Source organism: Cherax quadricarinatus, chromosome 94 (assembly GCF_038502225.1).
Source record: "Cherax quadricarinatus isolate ZL_2023a chromosome 94, ASM3850222v1, whole genome shotgun sequence".
Lineage (NCBI taxonomy): Eukaryota > Metazoa > Arthropoda > Malacostraca > Decapoda > Parastacidae > Cherax > Cherax quadricarinatus.
In genome coordinates, this window is record NC_091385.1 from 11,705,600 (window position 1) to 11,723,051 (window position 17,452).

Sequence of the window (17,452 nt, forward strand, 5' to 3'; positions counted from 1 at the left end):
ACAAGTACTGACTGATGTTGTACTGGTCAGGCTTAGGCTTGGTTACAAGTACTGACTGATGTTGTAGTGTCCAGGCTTAGGCTTGGTTACAAGTACTGACTGATGTTGTAGTGGCCAGGCTTAGGCTTGGTTGCAAGTACTGACTGATGTTGTAGTGGCCAGGCTTAGGCTTGGTTACAAGTACTGACTGATGTTGTAGTGGCCAGGCTTAGGCTTGGCTGCAAGTACTGACTGATGTTGTAGTGGCCAGGCTTAGGCTTGGTTACAAGTACTGACTGATGTTGTAGTGGCCAGGCTTAGGCTTGGCTGCAAGTACTGACTGATGTTGTAGTGGCCAGGCTTAGGCTTGGCTGCAAGTACTGACTGATGTTGTAGTGACCAGTCTTAGGCTTGGTTACAAGTACTGACTGATGTTGTACTGGTCAGGCTTAGGCTTGGTTACAAGTACTGACTGATGTTGTAGTGGCCAGGCTTAGGCTTGGTTACAAGTACTGACTGATGTTGTAGTGGCCAGGCTTAGGCTTGGTTGCAAGTACTGACTGATGTTGTAGTGGCCAGGCTTAGGCTTGGTTACAAGTACTGACTGATGTTGTAGTGGCCAGGCTTAGGCTTGGTTACAAGTACTGACTGATGTTGTAATGGCCAGGCTTATGCTTGGTTACAAGTACTGACTGATGTTGTAGTGGCCAGGCTTAGGCTTGGCTGCAAGCACTGACTGATGTTGTAGTGGCCAGGCTTAGGCTTGGTTACAAGTACTGACTGATGTTGTAGTGGCCAGGCTTAGGCTTGGCTACAAGTACTGACTGATGTTGTAGTGGCCAGGCTTAGGCTTGGTTACAAGTACTGACTGATGTTGTAATGGCCAGGCTTATGCTTGGTTACAAGTACTGACTGATGTTGTAGTGGCCAGGCTTAGGCTTGGTTACAAGTACTGACTGATGTTGTAGTGGCCAGGCTTAGGCTTGGTTACAAGTACTGACTGATGTTGTAGTGGCCAGGCTTAGGCTTGGTTACAAGTACTGACTGATGTTGTAGTGGCCAGGCTTAGGCTTGGTTACAAGTACTGACTGATGTTGTACTGGTCAGGCTTAGGCTTGGTTACAAGTACTGACTGATGTTGTAGTGGCCAGGCTTAGGCTTGGTTACAAGTACTGACTGATGTTGTAGTGGCCAGGCTTAGGCTTGGTTGCAAGTACTGACTGATGTTGTAGTGGCCAGGCTTAGGCTTGGTTACAAGTACTGACTGATGTTGTAGTGGCCAGGCTTAGGCTTGGCTACAAGTACTGACTGATGTTGTAGTGACCAGGCTTAGGCTTGGTTACAAGTACTGACTGATGTTGTAGTGGCCAGGCTTAGGCTTGGTTACAAGTACTGACTGATGTAGTGGCCAGGCTTAGGCTTGGTTACAAGTACTGACTGATGTTGTAGTGGCCAGACTTAGGCTTGGTTACAAGTACTGACTGATGTTGTAGTGACCAGGCTTAGTCTTGGTTACAAGTACTGACTGATGTTGTAGTGACCAGGCTTAGGCTTGGTTACAAGTACTGACTTATGTTGTAGTAGCCAGGCTTAGGCTTGGTTACAAGTATTGACTGATGTTGTAGTGGCCAGGCTTAGGCTTGGTTACAAGTACTGACTGATGTAGTGGCCAGGCTTAGGCTTGGTTACAAGTACTGACTGATGTAATGGCCAGGCTTAGGCTTGGTTACAAGTACTGACTGATGTTGTAGTGACCAGACTTAGGCTTGGTTACAAGTACTGACTGATGTAGTGGCCAGGCTTAGGCTTGGTTACAAGTACTGACTGATGTTGTAGTGGTCAAGCTTAGGCTTGGTTGCAAGTACTGACTGATGTTGTAGTGACCAGGCTTAGGCTTGATTACAAGTACTGACTGATGAAACCATACCACGGGCGGGGATAGAACCCGCGATCAGAGTCTCAAAACAGGTTCTATCCCCGCCCGTGGTTTGGTTTGTTTGCAATCGTGTCATTACGATTTCGTGAGTCATACTGACTGATGTTGTAGTGACCAGGCTTAGGCTTTGTTACAAGTACTGACTAATGTTGTAGTGGCCAGGCTTAGGCTTGGTTACAAGTACTGACTGATGTTGTACTGGTCAGGCTTAGGCATGGTTACAAGTACTGACTGATGTTGTAGTGGCCAGGCTTAGGCTTGGTTACAAGTACTGACTGATGTTGTAGTGGCCAGGCTTAGGCTTGGTTACAAGTACTGACTGATGTTGTACTGGTCAGGCTTAGGCTTGGTTACAAGTACTGACTGATGTTGTAGTGTCCAGGCTTAGGCTTGGTTACAAGTACTGACTGATGTTGTAGTGGCCAGGCTTAGGCTTGGTTGCAAGTACTGACTGATGTTGTAGTGGCCAGGCTTAGGCTTGGTTACAAGTACTGACTGATGTTGTAGTGGCCAGGCTTAGGCTTGGCTGCAAGTACTGACTGATGTTGTAGTGGCCAGGCTTAGGCTTGGTTACAAGTACTGACTGATGTTGTAGTGGCCAGGCTTAGGCTTGGCTGCAAGTACTGACTGATGTTGTAGTGGCCAGGCTTAGGCTTGGCTGCAAGTACTGACTGATGTTGTAGTGACCAGTCTTAGGCTTGGTTACAAGTACTGACTGATGTTGTACTGGTCAGGCTTAGGCTTGGTTACAAGTACTGACTGATGTTGTAGTGGCCAGGCTTAGGCTTGGTTACAAGTACTGACTGATGTTGTAGTGGCCAGGCTTAGGCTTGGTTGCAAGTACTGACTGATGTTGTAGTGGCCAGGCTTAGGCTTGGTTACAAGTACTGACTGATGTTGTAGTGGCCAGGCTTAGGCTTGGTTACAAGTACTGACTGATGTTGTAGTGGCCAGGCTTAGGCTTGGCTGCAAGTACTGAATGATGTTGTAGTGGCCAGGCTTAGGCTTGGTTACAAGTACTGACTGATGTTGTAGTGGCCAGGCTTAGGCTTGGCTACAAGTACTGACTGATGTTGTAGTGGCCAGGCTTAGGCTTGGTTACAAGTACTGACTGATGTTGTAATGGCCAGGCTTATGCTTGGTTACAAGTACTGACTGATGTTGTAGTGGCCAGGCTTAGGCTTGGTTACAAGTACTGACTGATGTTGTAGTGGCCAGGCTTAGGCTTGGTTACAAGTACTGACTGATGTTGTAGTGGCCAGGCTTAGGCTTGGTTACAAGTACTGACTGATGTTGTAGTGGCCAGGCTTAGGCTTGGTTACAAGTACTGACTGATGTTGTAGTGGCCAGGCTTAGGCTTGGTTACAAGTACTGACTGATGTTGTAGTGGCCAGGCTTAGGCTTGGTTACAAGTACTGACTGATGTTGTAGTGGCCAGGCTTAGGCTTGGTTACAAGTACTGACTGATGTTGTAGTGGCCAGGCTTAGGCTTGGTTACAAGTACTGACTGATGTAGTGGCCAGGCTTAGGCTTGGTTACAAGTACTGACTGATGTAGTGGCAAGGCTTAGGCTTGGTTACAAGTACTGACTGATGTTGTAGTGACCAGACTTAGGCTTGGTTACAAGTACTGACTGATGTCGTAGTGGTCAAGCTTAGGCTTGGTTGCAAGTACTGACTGAGGTTGTAGTGACCAGGCTTAGGCTTGATTACAAGTACTGACTGCTGAAACCATACCACGGGCGGGGATAGAACCCGCGATCAGAGAGTCTTAAAACAGGTTCTATCCCCGCCCGTGGTATGGTTTGTTTGCAATCGTGTCATTACGATTTCGTGAGTCATACTGACTGATGTTGTAGTGACCAGTCTTAGGCTTGGTTACAAGTACTGACTGATGTTGTACTGGTCAGGCTTAGGCTTGGTTACAAGTACTGACTGATGTTGTAGTGGCCAGGCTTAGGCTTGGTTACAAGTACTGACTGATGTTGTAGTGGCCAGGCTTAGGCTTGGTTGCAAGTACTGACTGATGTTGTAGTGGCCAGGCTTAGGCTTGGTTACAAGTACTGACTGATGTTGTAGTGGCCAGGCTTAGGCTTGGCTACAAGTACTGACTGATGTTGTAGTGGCCAGGCTTAGGCTTGGTTACAAGTACTGACTGATGTTGTAGTGGCCAGGCTTAGGCTTGGTTACAAGTACTGACTGATGTTGTAGTGACCAGGCTTAGGCTTGGTTACAAGTACTGACTGATGTTGTAGTGGCCAGGCTTAGGCTTGGTTACAAGTACTGACTGATGTTGTAGTGGCCAGGCTTAGGCTTGGTTACAAGTACTTCTGGCAGTTTGGGAGACACACAGATGATGATCAAACTAAATGTAAATTATGTGATCAGGCATATGGTCACTGTCTTGAACACTATGTGCTTAATTGTCCACTTATTGAGGAATACAGAGACAGACAGTATAATAACCTATGTGACATGTCAAGATATCTTATTAATGAAAATAAGATACCAGATATGCTGTTATATCCTGTATGATAAATTGGACACATGTGCAACTCTTGGGTATCTTTATTGAGGAAACGTTTCGCCACACAGTGGCTTCATCAGTCCATACAAAGGAGAAACTTGAAGAACAGGAAGGACTGATTACCTCATTCTCCTCCTGTTCTTCAAGTTTCTCCTTTGTATGGACTGATGAAGCCACTGTGTGGCGAAACGTTTCCTCAATAAAGATACCCAAGAGTTGCACATGTGTCTAATTTATCAACATGTCGGTTCTCTGAACCATTCATCTACAAATATATCCTGTATGTTCATGACGGGACATGTCTGAGTGTGGATCTGGGCTCATTCTCATTTGATGCCTGGTTTTAGGGTTTTTTATTTAAAACATCAACTATGTAACTGTGCAAGAATCAAGCTATTTAGCGTTGTTGCTGGTTCAGTCTTCCGCAGCTGCACCCGCAAGACTCCTCTGACATGAAACTGTTGTTCTGCAACCCTGGAGCTGATGGGGCGGAAAGGGGGCCGATACCCCCCTCCTGGAAAAAATTTCTCCACACCTGGGCCAAATCTGCTGTGATTGCGGTTTTGACGTGATCGTCAAAGAACGCAACTAGATCTTTCCTCACGTAGCACACATGACAACACGGCGCCTTGATGACTGCTTGCAGACAACCTTAGTTTATAGCCTCGTATTTATTCAGACATTTTAGTAGGCTCAGGTTATTTAGTAAACCGTGAAGAACAAGTGAATTAGATCACCAGGTTTTGGTGTACAGGAATGTCAGGAGTTAAATAACTCAAACTCCAAGAATGGTGATTTTTTTTTATTCTGTCTTGGTTTAAGCACTTTGTGGATTAACATTAACCGAAATCACAACATGGCAACTTTGAGAACGTCGATTTTGAGGGAATATTTCACCTTATGCATACATCGTGTTCTGTGCCTGACTTCAGGGGTCATAATATTTATCTTGAGTGGCGGCATTCACCACCAGGGAGCTCCAGGTTAAGTTAGGTTAGGTTTATCAGGAAGCAGGACAAGTGTTTCTTGACGCGGGTCTTAGTCATATGATGGCTCGCAGCTTGAGCTTTTGGTTATCTGACCGAGGCCTTCCACTGGCTGACCGGTCCCTGTAATCATCACGTGAATGTTCGTCACTGTTCAGTCACTTTCTGTTCATTCTGTTTTTGTTCTGGAACAGCAACAAGGTGGACATGTTCACTCACAGAATGGTATGCACAGTGCTGGCCAATATTGCGTTTAAAACTGTATGTTCACTCACAGGACGAGTGACATCACCAGGAACATGGTACTGGGCAGTGCCTCTCGTCCTGAGTGATCATATCACCATTAACTCTGTTAGTAAACATACCACCGGCAGCTGTTTCTGTATCGAGAACCTTCATAGTGAATGATGAGGTCCATTTCTTTGTGAATTATTATTAATATCAGGATATCAGGACCGTAGAAGGTCCGAAATACTCAGCATAACAAGCGCCTTTCTATATAGTAGTATGTCATTGATGTCAGCTAGGCATCTAAATTTGTTCCTAGCTTCCTCTCAGTGAGAACAGCAGCAGCGTCTCTGTATTTCCCTGAATTGCTTGCAGTGGTGTCAGTCTACCTGGAGTTTACCTGGAGTTTACCTGGAGAGAGTTCCGGGGGTCAACGCCCCCGTGGCCCGGTCTGTGACCAGGCCTCCTGGTGGATCAGAGCCTACAGTGACTTAACCGAAATATGGATCCTCCATTCCTTCAGAGCGTCTGAACCTTCTTCTCTAGTCCCATATGTTATTTTGGAACATTCAGAACCTGTGTTGGTTTCCTTACTGAACACTACTGAATAAGATATATTTACAAGAAATAGTTGTCTTGATTACATCCCTTTCAATAATTTTCTTAAGGATATTACGCAGACACATTATAAATTGCACCAAAGTGGTTGGGTCACTTACCTTTAATATCCCACCTCTCCTCTCCCACCCACCCATTTCCCATATTTCCATCCTTACCCATCCTTCTCCCTTACCCATCTTACCGAAGCTCTGGTCATAAGTTAAGATAAGATTTCGTTCGGATTTTTAACCCCGGAGGGTTAGCCACCCAGGATAACCCAAGAAAGTCAGTGCGTCATCGAGGACTGTCTAACTTATTTCCATTGGGGTCCTTAATCTTGTCCCCCAGGATGCGACCCACACCAGTCGATTAACACCCAGGTACCTATTTGCTGCTAGGTGAACAGGACAACAGGTGTAAGGAAACGTGTCGAAATGTTTCCACCCGCCGGGAATCGAACCCGGGCCCTCCGTGTGTGAAGCGGGAGCTTTAGCCACCAGACCACCGGACCACCCTGGTATTAATCTCCCGCCCCAATAAACAACTAGTAAGATATATCTGATTCTAACTCTGCTCCGAGACTGGCTCCTGTGTAGTGTGCTGCAAGGTAATCCTTCTGATTGTCCACTGAGAACCAAGGTCTCAGAACTTGACCAGTCGCTCTGGAAAGTGTGCTAAGCTTTCGTTGATCCAGCGACACTTCATCTTCCAGAACTCAGGGAAGAGCACGACGCTGATAATTCTCATTCCTGCATATTATTATTATCATGGGGAAACACTAAATCTATAGGATTATGCAGTGCTTGTAGGGAAGGATGGAAGGTATTCAGGCTTAATTCAGGGAACTAGAGCACAGATCCAATTCCCTAGATCAAGAGCCCCTCACCAGCGTCAAGGAACCTCCCTTGAGGGGGAAGGGATACATTCTTCTTTCTCTTTGCTCTTCTCTATCAGGATTTATTCACGTCTCTCTCCTTCTCTAATACATTTTTCTAAGTTTATGTCCACCTCAAGAACGTAAGGCACAATATCGTGAGTAGAACAATCCACAAGAACCAGCACATAGAAGAGAGAAGCTTCTGACGACGTTTCGGTCCAGTTTGAACCATTTACAAAGTCACACTCACACAGGAGTGAGATAGCCAGTATATAGAGACCTATTTATACTGGCTCCCTCACCCTATTATGTCAGTGTGTCGTCATAAGCGTCTCCTATAATGCTGATTATCTGTGTATTTTAAGTGCATCTCGCTTAACTAGTCCGTGAGACTGCCAGATCTCCGGGGTTCTGTATTATTTTTACGGACTCAGCATGAGGTGTCCATGTAGACAGCCTGTACTGTCAGAACAGACAGCCTATGCCGTCTGTTCTGACTAGTTCATATTTCGCGGCATTTAAGTGCTGCCCTCTGTAGGCTCACCCAGGTCAGTGGGAGGCTGAGCCCATTCGGTCTCTCTCCCTGGCCGACCGACCTGATAGACACAAGTGCTCCCCCTCCACGGACTGGCTTGCGGTCACTCCCTCACACTGCCCGTTGTGTACTCACTCCTATCCAATTAAAGCCAAACTAGTCCACGGCCGTATCGTTGCTACCTACGCTACCTTCATCGGCACTAGACCGCTGTTCAGCAGCAAGAACAGCAATAACATCCAGTGAGTGCTTCAGAGAGGCTTCAAATGCAGTTTCTCTGCATTCTTGAGCTCTCCTGTTACGCTTCTCTCCCTTCTAAGTAAATGACTCAAGAAATCGTAATGACACGATTGCAAACAAACCATACGCTAGCTGGAGATTCGTCTGTAAAAACTTGCATTTGTGGTCACAGAGGTGCCTCTGCTAACCTTCCTATGGTGTAGAAATATACCTAGTTGGATGAATCTTATTGTGGCTAACTGATCAAGTGGCTAACGCGACGGGCTGGAGTTTTGAGACTCTATGACCGCGGGTTCAATCTCGGCCGGGAGTATGGTTTCTTTTGCTTCTCAAGTCTCCTAATCATATGTTGCTTTATCATTGTTGCAATGCATCGACTGTTCCTGCAACGTTATCGCCTAACACAGTGTTCGTGGTTTGACCTCGACCGGGTGGAAACACTGAGCGTATTTTCTTACACCTACTGTCCTTGTTCACCTAGCAGTAAGTAGGTACCTGGGTATTAGTCACCTTACACCTGCTGTTCCTGTTCACCTAGCAGTAAGTAGGTACCTGGATGTTAGTCACGTTACACCTACTGTCCCTGTTCACCTAGCAGTCAGTAGGTACCTGGGTATGGGTGGCATCCTGGGAGACAAGACTGAAGGACTACAGTGGAAATAAGACAGACAGCCCTCAAGTGACGCACTGACTTCCTTGGTTTATCTTGGGTGGCTAACCCTCCAGATTAAAAATCCTAGCAAAATCTAATCTTTATCTTGTCTTAAGGTTTACTGTTTTGTCGAAGGTGAGCGCTAAAACATCACCACTCACCGGGTCACCCAGGTTTTACTTAGAAGTTGCCATTTTACGTGTGACTGTAACATCATCCTAGAAGACAAAGCAGATTCGCTAAGATGTCCATTTTGTTCAATATTTTATTCGGTTTCAACACTGATGCAACACAGGTTACCGAAAGTATATATTTAAAACATCCCTCATGTATTTTAGCCTCCAGAAACTCCTTGAAAAATTTGCTTAAGGCGAGCAGCCTAATAGACAGCCCAAAGTGAATAACGAAAGTTCACCCCTACCTGTAGATTATTTTGGAGGAACGACTGTTCATGTTGTGAACGTGTTGGTGAGGCGAGGGATCACTACTGGAGATGTGATGCTGGTGGAGTAAAGTCACCCTGGCGATGTGATCGACCAGTGATGGAACCTCCATGTTACACGGTACCACTGTATCTCTTCCTTCCAGCACCTCCAGCGTCGTCACTGTGTCTGTCAGAAGATGAAAATTATGCATAAAAAGGTGCAATACAGAGAGAAGCTTAGAACGATATGACTCACGAAATCGTAATGACACGATTGCAAATAAACCATACCACGGGCGGGGTTAGAACCCGCCCGTGGGTTTAATTAAATAACAAAACTACGACTAGCTGCGGTTTGAACCCCCATATTTTATCACGTCTCCTGAGAAGTCCACCAAAATTCCGAGACGCCTCAGTCCACTGGGCCATCAATGCTTTAAACATCAGGTGCCCAGTAGCACCGCATCAGGGGTGACATATTTAGAGAGATAAGTAAGTTTATTCAGGTACAGGTAAACATAAATACAGTTACATGAATTATCATACATAGCAGAATATATGTAGATTATCCTGGATAACCCAAACAAAGTCAAAGTGACTTATTTCCATTGGGGTCTTTGTAATAACTAATTATTTAAACAATAGAAGGAGATACACTGGGAATAAGGGGGAAGTGAGTTGTTTATATCAATATTTAAGATAGAATCAGATCACAATAATAGGTACATGTATGTTAGGTATACAAGAAATCAGTCTGCCCCCGGAAATATATGTAACTGTGTCGTCTAAGACCATAGTGGTTAAGTTAAATGAGAAGAAGGTCTTTCTTAGATTAATCAAAACTCCAACATTATCAGCCCTGTTGATAAATTAGACACATGTGCAACTCTTGGGTATCTTTATTGAGGAAACGTTTCGCCACACAGTGACTTCATCAGTCCATACATAGGAGAAACTTGAAGAAAAGGAGGAGAATGAGGTAATCAGTCCCTCAACCTTGAGTCGATGTGTTCAGTCCATCAATCTTGAATAGAATAGCATACTGAATCCAATTTACAAGGATTAATCATACTTAGGTACGTGTTCAGTTGATTGTGACCAGTTTCTCAAGCATTTTCGATAGCACTAGAAGATTTGAGACTGGTGTTATCCTGTGTTGATAGCATCTGGAAAGTCTTGTTCCTTAGGTGATATCTTTAAAAGTAATATAGCAGCTGGAGATAGCACTTATGCAGTTTTTTATACATTATTGTTGGTATCTCATTTGCACTGCTACAAATACTTCAAGAAACCTTCCAGAGACCTTCTACCAGTAGTCTTCTGGTAACAATCCTTCCAGCAGTATCTTCCAATAGCGTCCAGACTTGAATCCTACCAACAGACTCCTAAGAATCCTGCTTAAGTAACTGTTATTGAGGCTATGTCTTCAGGGGTGGTAGGAGCCTGGTAACAAGAATTAGGATAATAGGCTGTCATATAGCTACTGTTGTCTTGTGCTAGACGCTTTTCTGTTGTTGCAAAAGAAGTTATTAGACTTATTTACAGTATCAGTAGTCGAGAGAAGGTGACGTTCATTTGTTTTAGAAAGCCGCTTGTTATGCAAGCATTTCGAGCAAATTAGGTCAATTTTGTCCCAGGATGCGACCCACACCAGTCGACTAACACCCAGGTACCCATTTCACTTATGGGTGAACATGGACAACAGGTGTCTTAAGGAAACACGTCGTAATGTTTCCAGCCGTACCAGGGATCGACCTCCGGACCACAGTGTGTGAGCTGGCTGCGCTAGCGATCGAACTTTGAGGATGAATAACGAAGTCATACCATCATAGAACGTAATGAACCTGTGAATTAATATAATAATACAGAGCAACACACGAGCTGCCGTCTGGCGGGAGACAGTACATATTAGGCCTAGCCTCAACTGTTTGATAAATTACACAATTCTACATGACCTTTACACTTTTTCCGGAGGGTCAAAAATTGCTATGGAAGGTGACCTAGTTTGTCCTACGCCTCTCCATTCAATACATTTTTTGTGGGCACTTTGCAGAATCAATCAGGTAAATCAGTGATTCGTAGGAATCAGAATCAAATGTTTGACGTGCTGTCAAACGAGATATTTTGAACTCGACGTCCGAGGTATTTTGAACCTGACGTCCGAGGTATTTTGAACCTGACGTCCGAGGTATTTTGAACCTGACGTCCGAGGTATTTTGAACCTGACGTCCGAGGTATTTTGAACCTGACGTCCGAGGTATTTTGAACCTGACGTCCGAGGTATTTTGAACCTGACGTCCACACCTCATGACATTCTCCTTATCCAGAGATCTGATACTGTTACTAACTGAAGTCTCATCAGAACAACTTCTCTTTCACTTCTCAGATACACAAGTTCCCTGGGATAAGTAATCTCTTGTACACAGTACTTAAGTACACTACACAGTACTTAAGTACACTCATAATTAGCATTCAAGTATAAAGAAACTTCAAATACTTATAATTAATAACTTAGGGTCATAAAACCATTAATAATTATATATAAATTTTTTCAAGCTGACAACCTTACCAGAAAATACACGAGTTAGATTCTCTGTTGCAGAAAGGTGACGGTGCGTCATTGGACGTACCGTACAGGCTTCTTGTACCTAACCCAACCATACCACTGGCGGGGTTAGAACCCGCGATCAGAGAGTCTCAAAATCCCAGACCGTCGCGTTAGCGACTGGAGTGACTAACGCCACTTTGACCGCGGGTTCTATCCCTACCCTTGGTATGGTTAGTTTGCAATCGTGTCATTACGATTTCGTGAGTCTTCTTCTACCTGCTGTATCTCTGCTAGTTGATGACAACTGTCAACAAAGATTAAGTTGTATCATTAAGATAAGATCCCAGGCTTCACCTTACGAAACAGACAAACACGGTAGTAATTCTCTAAAGCGCTCACTCCGCCACTCGCTGTCTTAGGCCTCCCGGTGGATCAAGATTTAATCAGCTAGACTATTACTGATGCAAGGAGGGAAGAGTATATGGAGAAAAAGAGAGAGGTTAAGAGAGTGGTGAAGCAATGTAAAAAGAGAGCAAATGAGAGAGTGGGTGAGATGTTATCAACAAATTTTGTTGAAAATAAGAAAAAGTTTTGGAGTGAGATTACCAAGTTAAGGAAGCCTAGAGAACAAATGGATTTGTCAGTTAAAAATAGGAGAGGAGATGTATGGAAGAGGGTAAGGTACCTAGGGATTGGCAGAGAGCATGCATAGTTCCTTTGTATAAAGGCAAAGGGGACAAAAGAGAGTGCAAAAATTATAGGGGGATAAGTCTGTTGAGTGTACCTGGTAAAGTGTATGGTAGAGTTATAATTGAAAGAATTAAGAGTAAGACGGAGAATAGGATAGCAGATGAACAAGGAGGCTTTAGGAAAGGTAGGGGGTGTGTGGACCAGGTGTTTACAGTGAAACATATAAGTGAACAGTATTTAGATAAGGCTAAAGAGGTCTTTGTGGCATTTATGGATTTGGAAAAGGCGTATGACAGGGTGGATAGGGGGGCAATGTGGCAGATGTTGCAAGTGTATGGTGTAGGAGGTAGGTTACTGAAAGCAGTGAAGAGTTTTTACGAGGATAGTGAGGCTCAAGTTAGAGTATGTAGAAAAGAGGGAAATTTTTTCCCAGTAAAAGTAGGCCTTAGACAAGGATGTGTGATGTCACCGTGGTTGTTTAATATATTTATAGATGGGGTTGTAAGAGAAGTAAATGCGAGGGTCTTGGCAAGAGGCGTGGAGTTAAAAGATAAAGAATCACACACAGGGTGGGAGTTGTCACAGCTGCTCTTTGCTGATGACACTGTGCTCTTGGGAGATTCTGAAGAGAAGCTGCAGAGATTGGTGGATGAATTTGGTAGGGTGTGCAAAAGAAGAAAATTAAAGGTGAATACAGGAAAGAGTAAGGTTATGAGGATAACAAAAAGATTAGGTGATGAAAGATTGAATATCAGATTGGAGGGAGAGAGTATGGAGGAGGTGAACGTATTCAGATATTTGGGAGTGGACGTGTCAGCAGATGGGTCTATGAAAGATGAGGTGAATCATAGAATTGATGAGGGAAAAAGAGTGAGTGGTGCACTTAGGAGTCTGTGGAGACAGAGAACTTTGTCCTTGGAGGCAAAGAGGGGAATGTATGAGAGTATAGTTTTACCAACGCTCTTATATGGGTGTGAAGCATGGGTGATGAATGTCGCAGCGAGGAGAAGGCTGGAGGCAGTGGAGATGTCATGTCTGAGGGCAATGTGTGGTGTGAATATAATGCAGAGAATTCGTAGTTTGGAAGTTAGGAGGAGGTGCGGGATTACCAAAACTGTTGTCCAGAGGGCTGAGGAAGGGTTGTTGAGGTGGTTCGGACATGTAGAGAGAATGGAGCGAAACAGAATAACTTCAAGAGTGTATCAGTCTGTAGTGGAAGGAAGGCGGGGTAGGGGTCGGCCTAGGAAGGGTTGGAGGGAGGGGGTAAAGGAGGTTTTGTGTGCGAGGGGCTTGGACTTCCAGCAGGCATGCGTGAGCGTGTTTGATAGGAGTGAATGGAAACAAATGGTTTTTAATACTTGACGTGCTGTTGGAGTGTGAGCAAAGTAACATTTATGAAGGGGTTCAGGGAAACCGGCAGGCTGGACTTGAGTCCTGGAGATGGGAAGTACAGTGCCTGCACTCTGAAGGAGGGGTGTTAATGTTGCAGTTTAAAAACTGTAGTGTAAAGCACCCTTCTGGCAAGACAGTGATGGAGTGAATGATGGTGAAAGTTTTTCTTTTTCGGGCCACCCTGCCTTGGTGGGAGACGGCCAGTGTGATAATAAAAAAAATATTACTGCTGTCTACACGTAGTTCAACGAATGAACGACAATCCGGCTGGTTAGAAATTGATTTGCCTCTTAAAGACAGCAATACATTAGTTGGTAATTCCCCATATGCAGGAAGGCCACTGAACAGTCGGGAACCTCTTACACTCAATTTTTTTTATCTTAGTGGTTGTTTATTGGTAGTATTGTGGTTTAGTGGTAGTGTTGTGATTCAGTGGTAGTGTTGTGATTGTTTAGTGGTAATATTGTGATTGTTTAGTGGTAATATTGTGATTGTTTAATGGTAGTATTGTGATTGTTTAGTGGCAGTACTGTGATTTAGTAGTAGTATTTACCTGGAGTTTACCTGGAGAGAGTTCCGGGGGTCAACGCCCCCGCGGCCCGGTCTGTGACCAGGCCTCCTGGTGGATCAGAACCTGGTCAACCAGACCGTTGCTACTGGCTGCACGCAATCCAACGTACGAGCCACAGCCCGGCTGGTCAGGAACCGACTTTAGGTGCTTGTCCAGTGCCAGCTTGAAGACTGCCAGGGGTCTGTTGGTAATCCCCCTTATGTATGCTGGGGGCAGTTGAACAGTCTCGGGCCCCTGACACTAATTGTATGGTCTCTTAACGTGCTAGTGACACCCCTGCTTTTCATTGGGGGGATGGTGCATCGTCTGCCAAGTCTTTTGCTTTCGTTGTGAGTGATTTTCGTGTGCAAGTTCGGTACTAGTCCCTCTAGGATTTTCCAGGTGTATATAATCATGTATCTCTCCCTCCTGCGTTCCAGGGAATACAGGTTCAGGAACCTCAAGCGCTCCCAGTAATTGAGGTGTTTTATCTCCGTTATGCGCGCCGTGAAACTTCTCTGTACATTTTCTAGGTCAGCAATTTCACCTGCCTTGAAAGGTGCTGTTAGTGTGCAGCAATATTCCAGCCTAGATAGAACAAGTGACCTGAAGAGTGTCATCATGGGCTTGACATTCCTAGTTTTGAAGGTTCTCATTATCCATCCTGTCATTTTTCTAGCAGATGCGATTGATACAATGTTATGGTCCTTGAAGGTGAGATCCTCCGACATGATCACTCCCAGGTCTTTGACGTTGGTGTTTCGCTCTATTTTGTGGCCAGAATTTGTTTTGTACTCTGATGAAGATTTAATTTCCTCATGTTTACCATATCTGAGTACATGAAATTTCTCATCGTTGAACTTCATATTGTTTTCTGCAGCCCACTGAAAGATTTGGTTGATGTCCGCCTGGAGCCTTGCAGTGTCTGCAATGGGAGACACTGTCATGCAGATTCGGGTGTCATCTGCAAAGGAAGACACGGTGCTGTGGCTGACATCCTTGTCTATGTCGGATATAAGGATGAGGAACAAGATGGGAGCGAGTACTGTGCCTTGTGGAACAGAGCTTTTCACCGTAGCTGCCTCGGACTTTACTCTGTTGACGACTACTCTCTGTGTTCTGTTAGTGAGGAAATTATAGATCCATCGACCGACTTTTCCTGTTATTCCTTTAGCACGCATTTTGTGCGCTATTACGCCATGGTCACACTTGTCGAAGGCTTTTGCAAAGTCTGTATATATTACATCTGCATTCTTTTTGTCTTCTAGTGCATTTAGGACCTTGTCGTAGTGATCTAGTAGTTGGGACAGACAGGAGCGACCTGTTCTAAACCCATTTTGCCCTGGGTTGTGTAATTGATGGGTTTCTAGATGGGTGGTGATATTGCTTCTTAGGACCCTTTCAAAGATTTTTATGATATGGGATGTTAGTGCTATTGGTCTGTAGTTCTTTGCTGTTGCTTTACTGCCCCCTTTGTGGAGTGGGGCTATGTCTGTTGTTTTTAGTAACTGTGGGACGACCCCCGTGTCCATGCTCCCTCTCCATAGGATGGTGAAGGCTCGTGATAGGGGCTTCTTGCAGTTCTTGATGAACACAGAGTTCCATGAGTCTGGCCCTGGGGCAGAGTGCATGGGCATGTCATTTATCGCCTGTTCGAAGTCATTTGGCGTCAGGATAACATCAGATAGGCTTGTGTTAACCAAATTTTGTGGCTCTCTCATAAAAAAATCATTTTGATCTTCGACTCTCAGTCTGGTTAGCGGCTTGCTAAAAACTGAGTCATATTGGGACTTGAGTAGCTCACTCATTTCCTTGCAGTGTGGTGATAGTCTAGTGGTAGTATTGTGGTTTAGCGGTAGTATTGTGTTTAGTGGTAGCATTGTGATTGTTTAGTGGCAGCATGGTGATTGTTTAGTGGCAGCATGGTGATTGTTTAGTGGTAGTGTGGTGATTGTTTAGTGGTAATGTTGTGATTGTTTAGTGATGTTGTGATTGTTTAGTGGTAGTGTGGTGATTGTTTACTGTCAGTTTTGTGATTCTTTAGTGATAGTTTTGTGATTGTATATTGGCAGTGCTGTGGTTGTTTAGTAGTATTGTGACTGATTAGTGGCAGTATTGTGATTTAGTGGCGGTGTGGTGAATGTTTAGTGGAAGTGATTATTTAGAGGTAGTATTGTGATTGTTTAGTGGCAGTGTGGTGATTGTTTAGTGGTAGTGATTATTTAGAGGTAGTATTGTGATTGTTTAGTGGCAGTGTGGTGATTGTTTAGTGGTAGTGATTATTTAGAGGTAGTATTGTGATTGTTTAGTGGCAGTGTGGTGATTGTTTAGTGGTAGTGTGGTGATTGTTTAGTGGTAGTGATTATTTAGAGGTAGTATTGTGATTGTTTAGTGGCAGTGTGGTGATTGTTTAGTGGTAGTGTGGTGATTGTTTAGTGGTAGTGTGGTGATTGTTTAGTGGTAGTGTGGTGATTGTTTAGTGGTAGTGTGGTGATTGTTTAGTGGCAGTGTGGTGATTGTTTAGTGGTAGTGTGGTGATTGTTTAGTGGTAGTGATTATTTAGAGGTAGTATTGTGATTGTTTAGTGGCAGTGTGGTGATTGTTTAGTGGTAGTGTGGTGATTGTTTAGTGGTAGTGATTATTTAGAGGTAGTATTGTGATTGTTTAGTGATAGTGTGGTGATTGTTTAGTGGTAGTGTGGTGAATGTTTAGTGGTAGTGTGGTGAATGTTTAGTGGAAGTGATTATTTAGAGGTAGTATTGTGATTGTTTAGTGATAGTGTGGTGATTGTTTAGTGGCAGTGTGGTGATTGTTTAGTGGTAGTGTGGTGATTGTTTAGTGGCAGTGTGGTGATTGTTTAGTGGCAGTGTGGTGATTGTTTAGTGGTAGTGATTATTTAGAGGTAGTATTGTGATTGTTTAGTGGCAGTGTGGTGATTGTTTAGTGGTAGTGTGGTGATTGTTTAGTGGTAGTGTTGTGATTGTTTAGTGGTAGTGTTGTGATTGTTTAGTGGCAGTGTGGTGATTGTTTAGTGGTAGTGTGGTGATTGTTTAGTGGTAGTGATTATTTAGAGGTAGTATTGTGATTATTTAGAGGTAGTATTGTGATTGTTTAGTGGTAGTGTGGTGATTGTTTAGTGGTAGTGTTGTGATTGTTTAGTGGTAGTGTTGTGATTGTTTAGTGGCAGTGTGGTGATTGTTTAGTGGTAGTGTGGTGATTGTTTAGTGGTAGTGTTGTGATTGTTTAGTGGTAGTGTTGTGATTGTTTATTGGTAGTATTGTGATTGTTT

General features: G+C 44.2%; 1 protein-coding gene across 2 annotated transcripts in view; it reads right to left on the reverse strand.

Moving 5' to 3' along the window:
* Positions 1-9,185, reverse strand: part of LOC128700896 (uncharacterized) — a 146,261-nt gene extending 137,076 nt beyond the window's left edge. For both annotated transcript variants that reach the window (XM_070104772.1, XM_070104771.1), the window contains exon 1: positions 8,981-9,185. In XM_070104772.1, coding sequence (XP_069960873.1) covers positions 8,981-9,114 — 134 coding nt within the window. In that variant the 5' untranslated portion in view covers positions 9,115-9,185. The remainder of the gene's footprint in view (positions 1-8,980) is intronic.
* Positions 9,186-17,452: the final 8,267 nt, after the last annotated feature.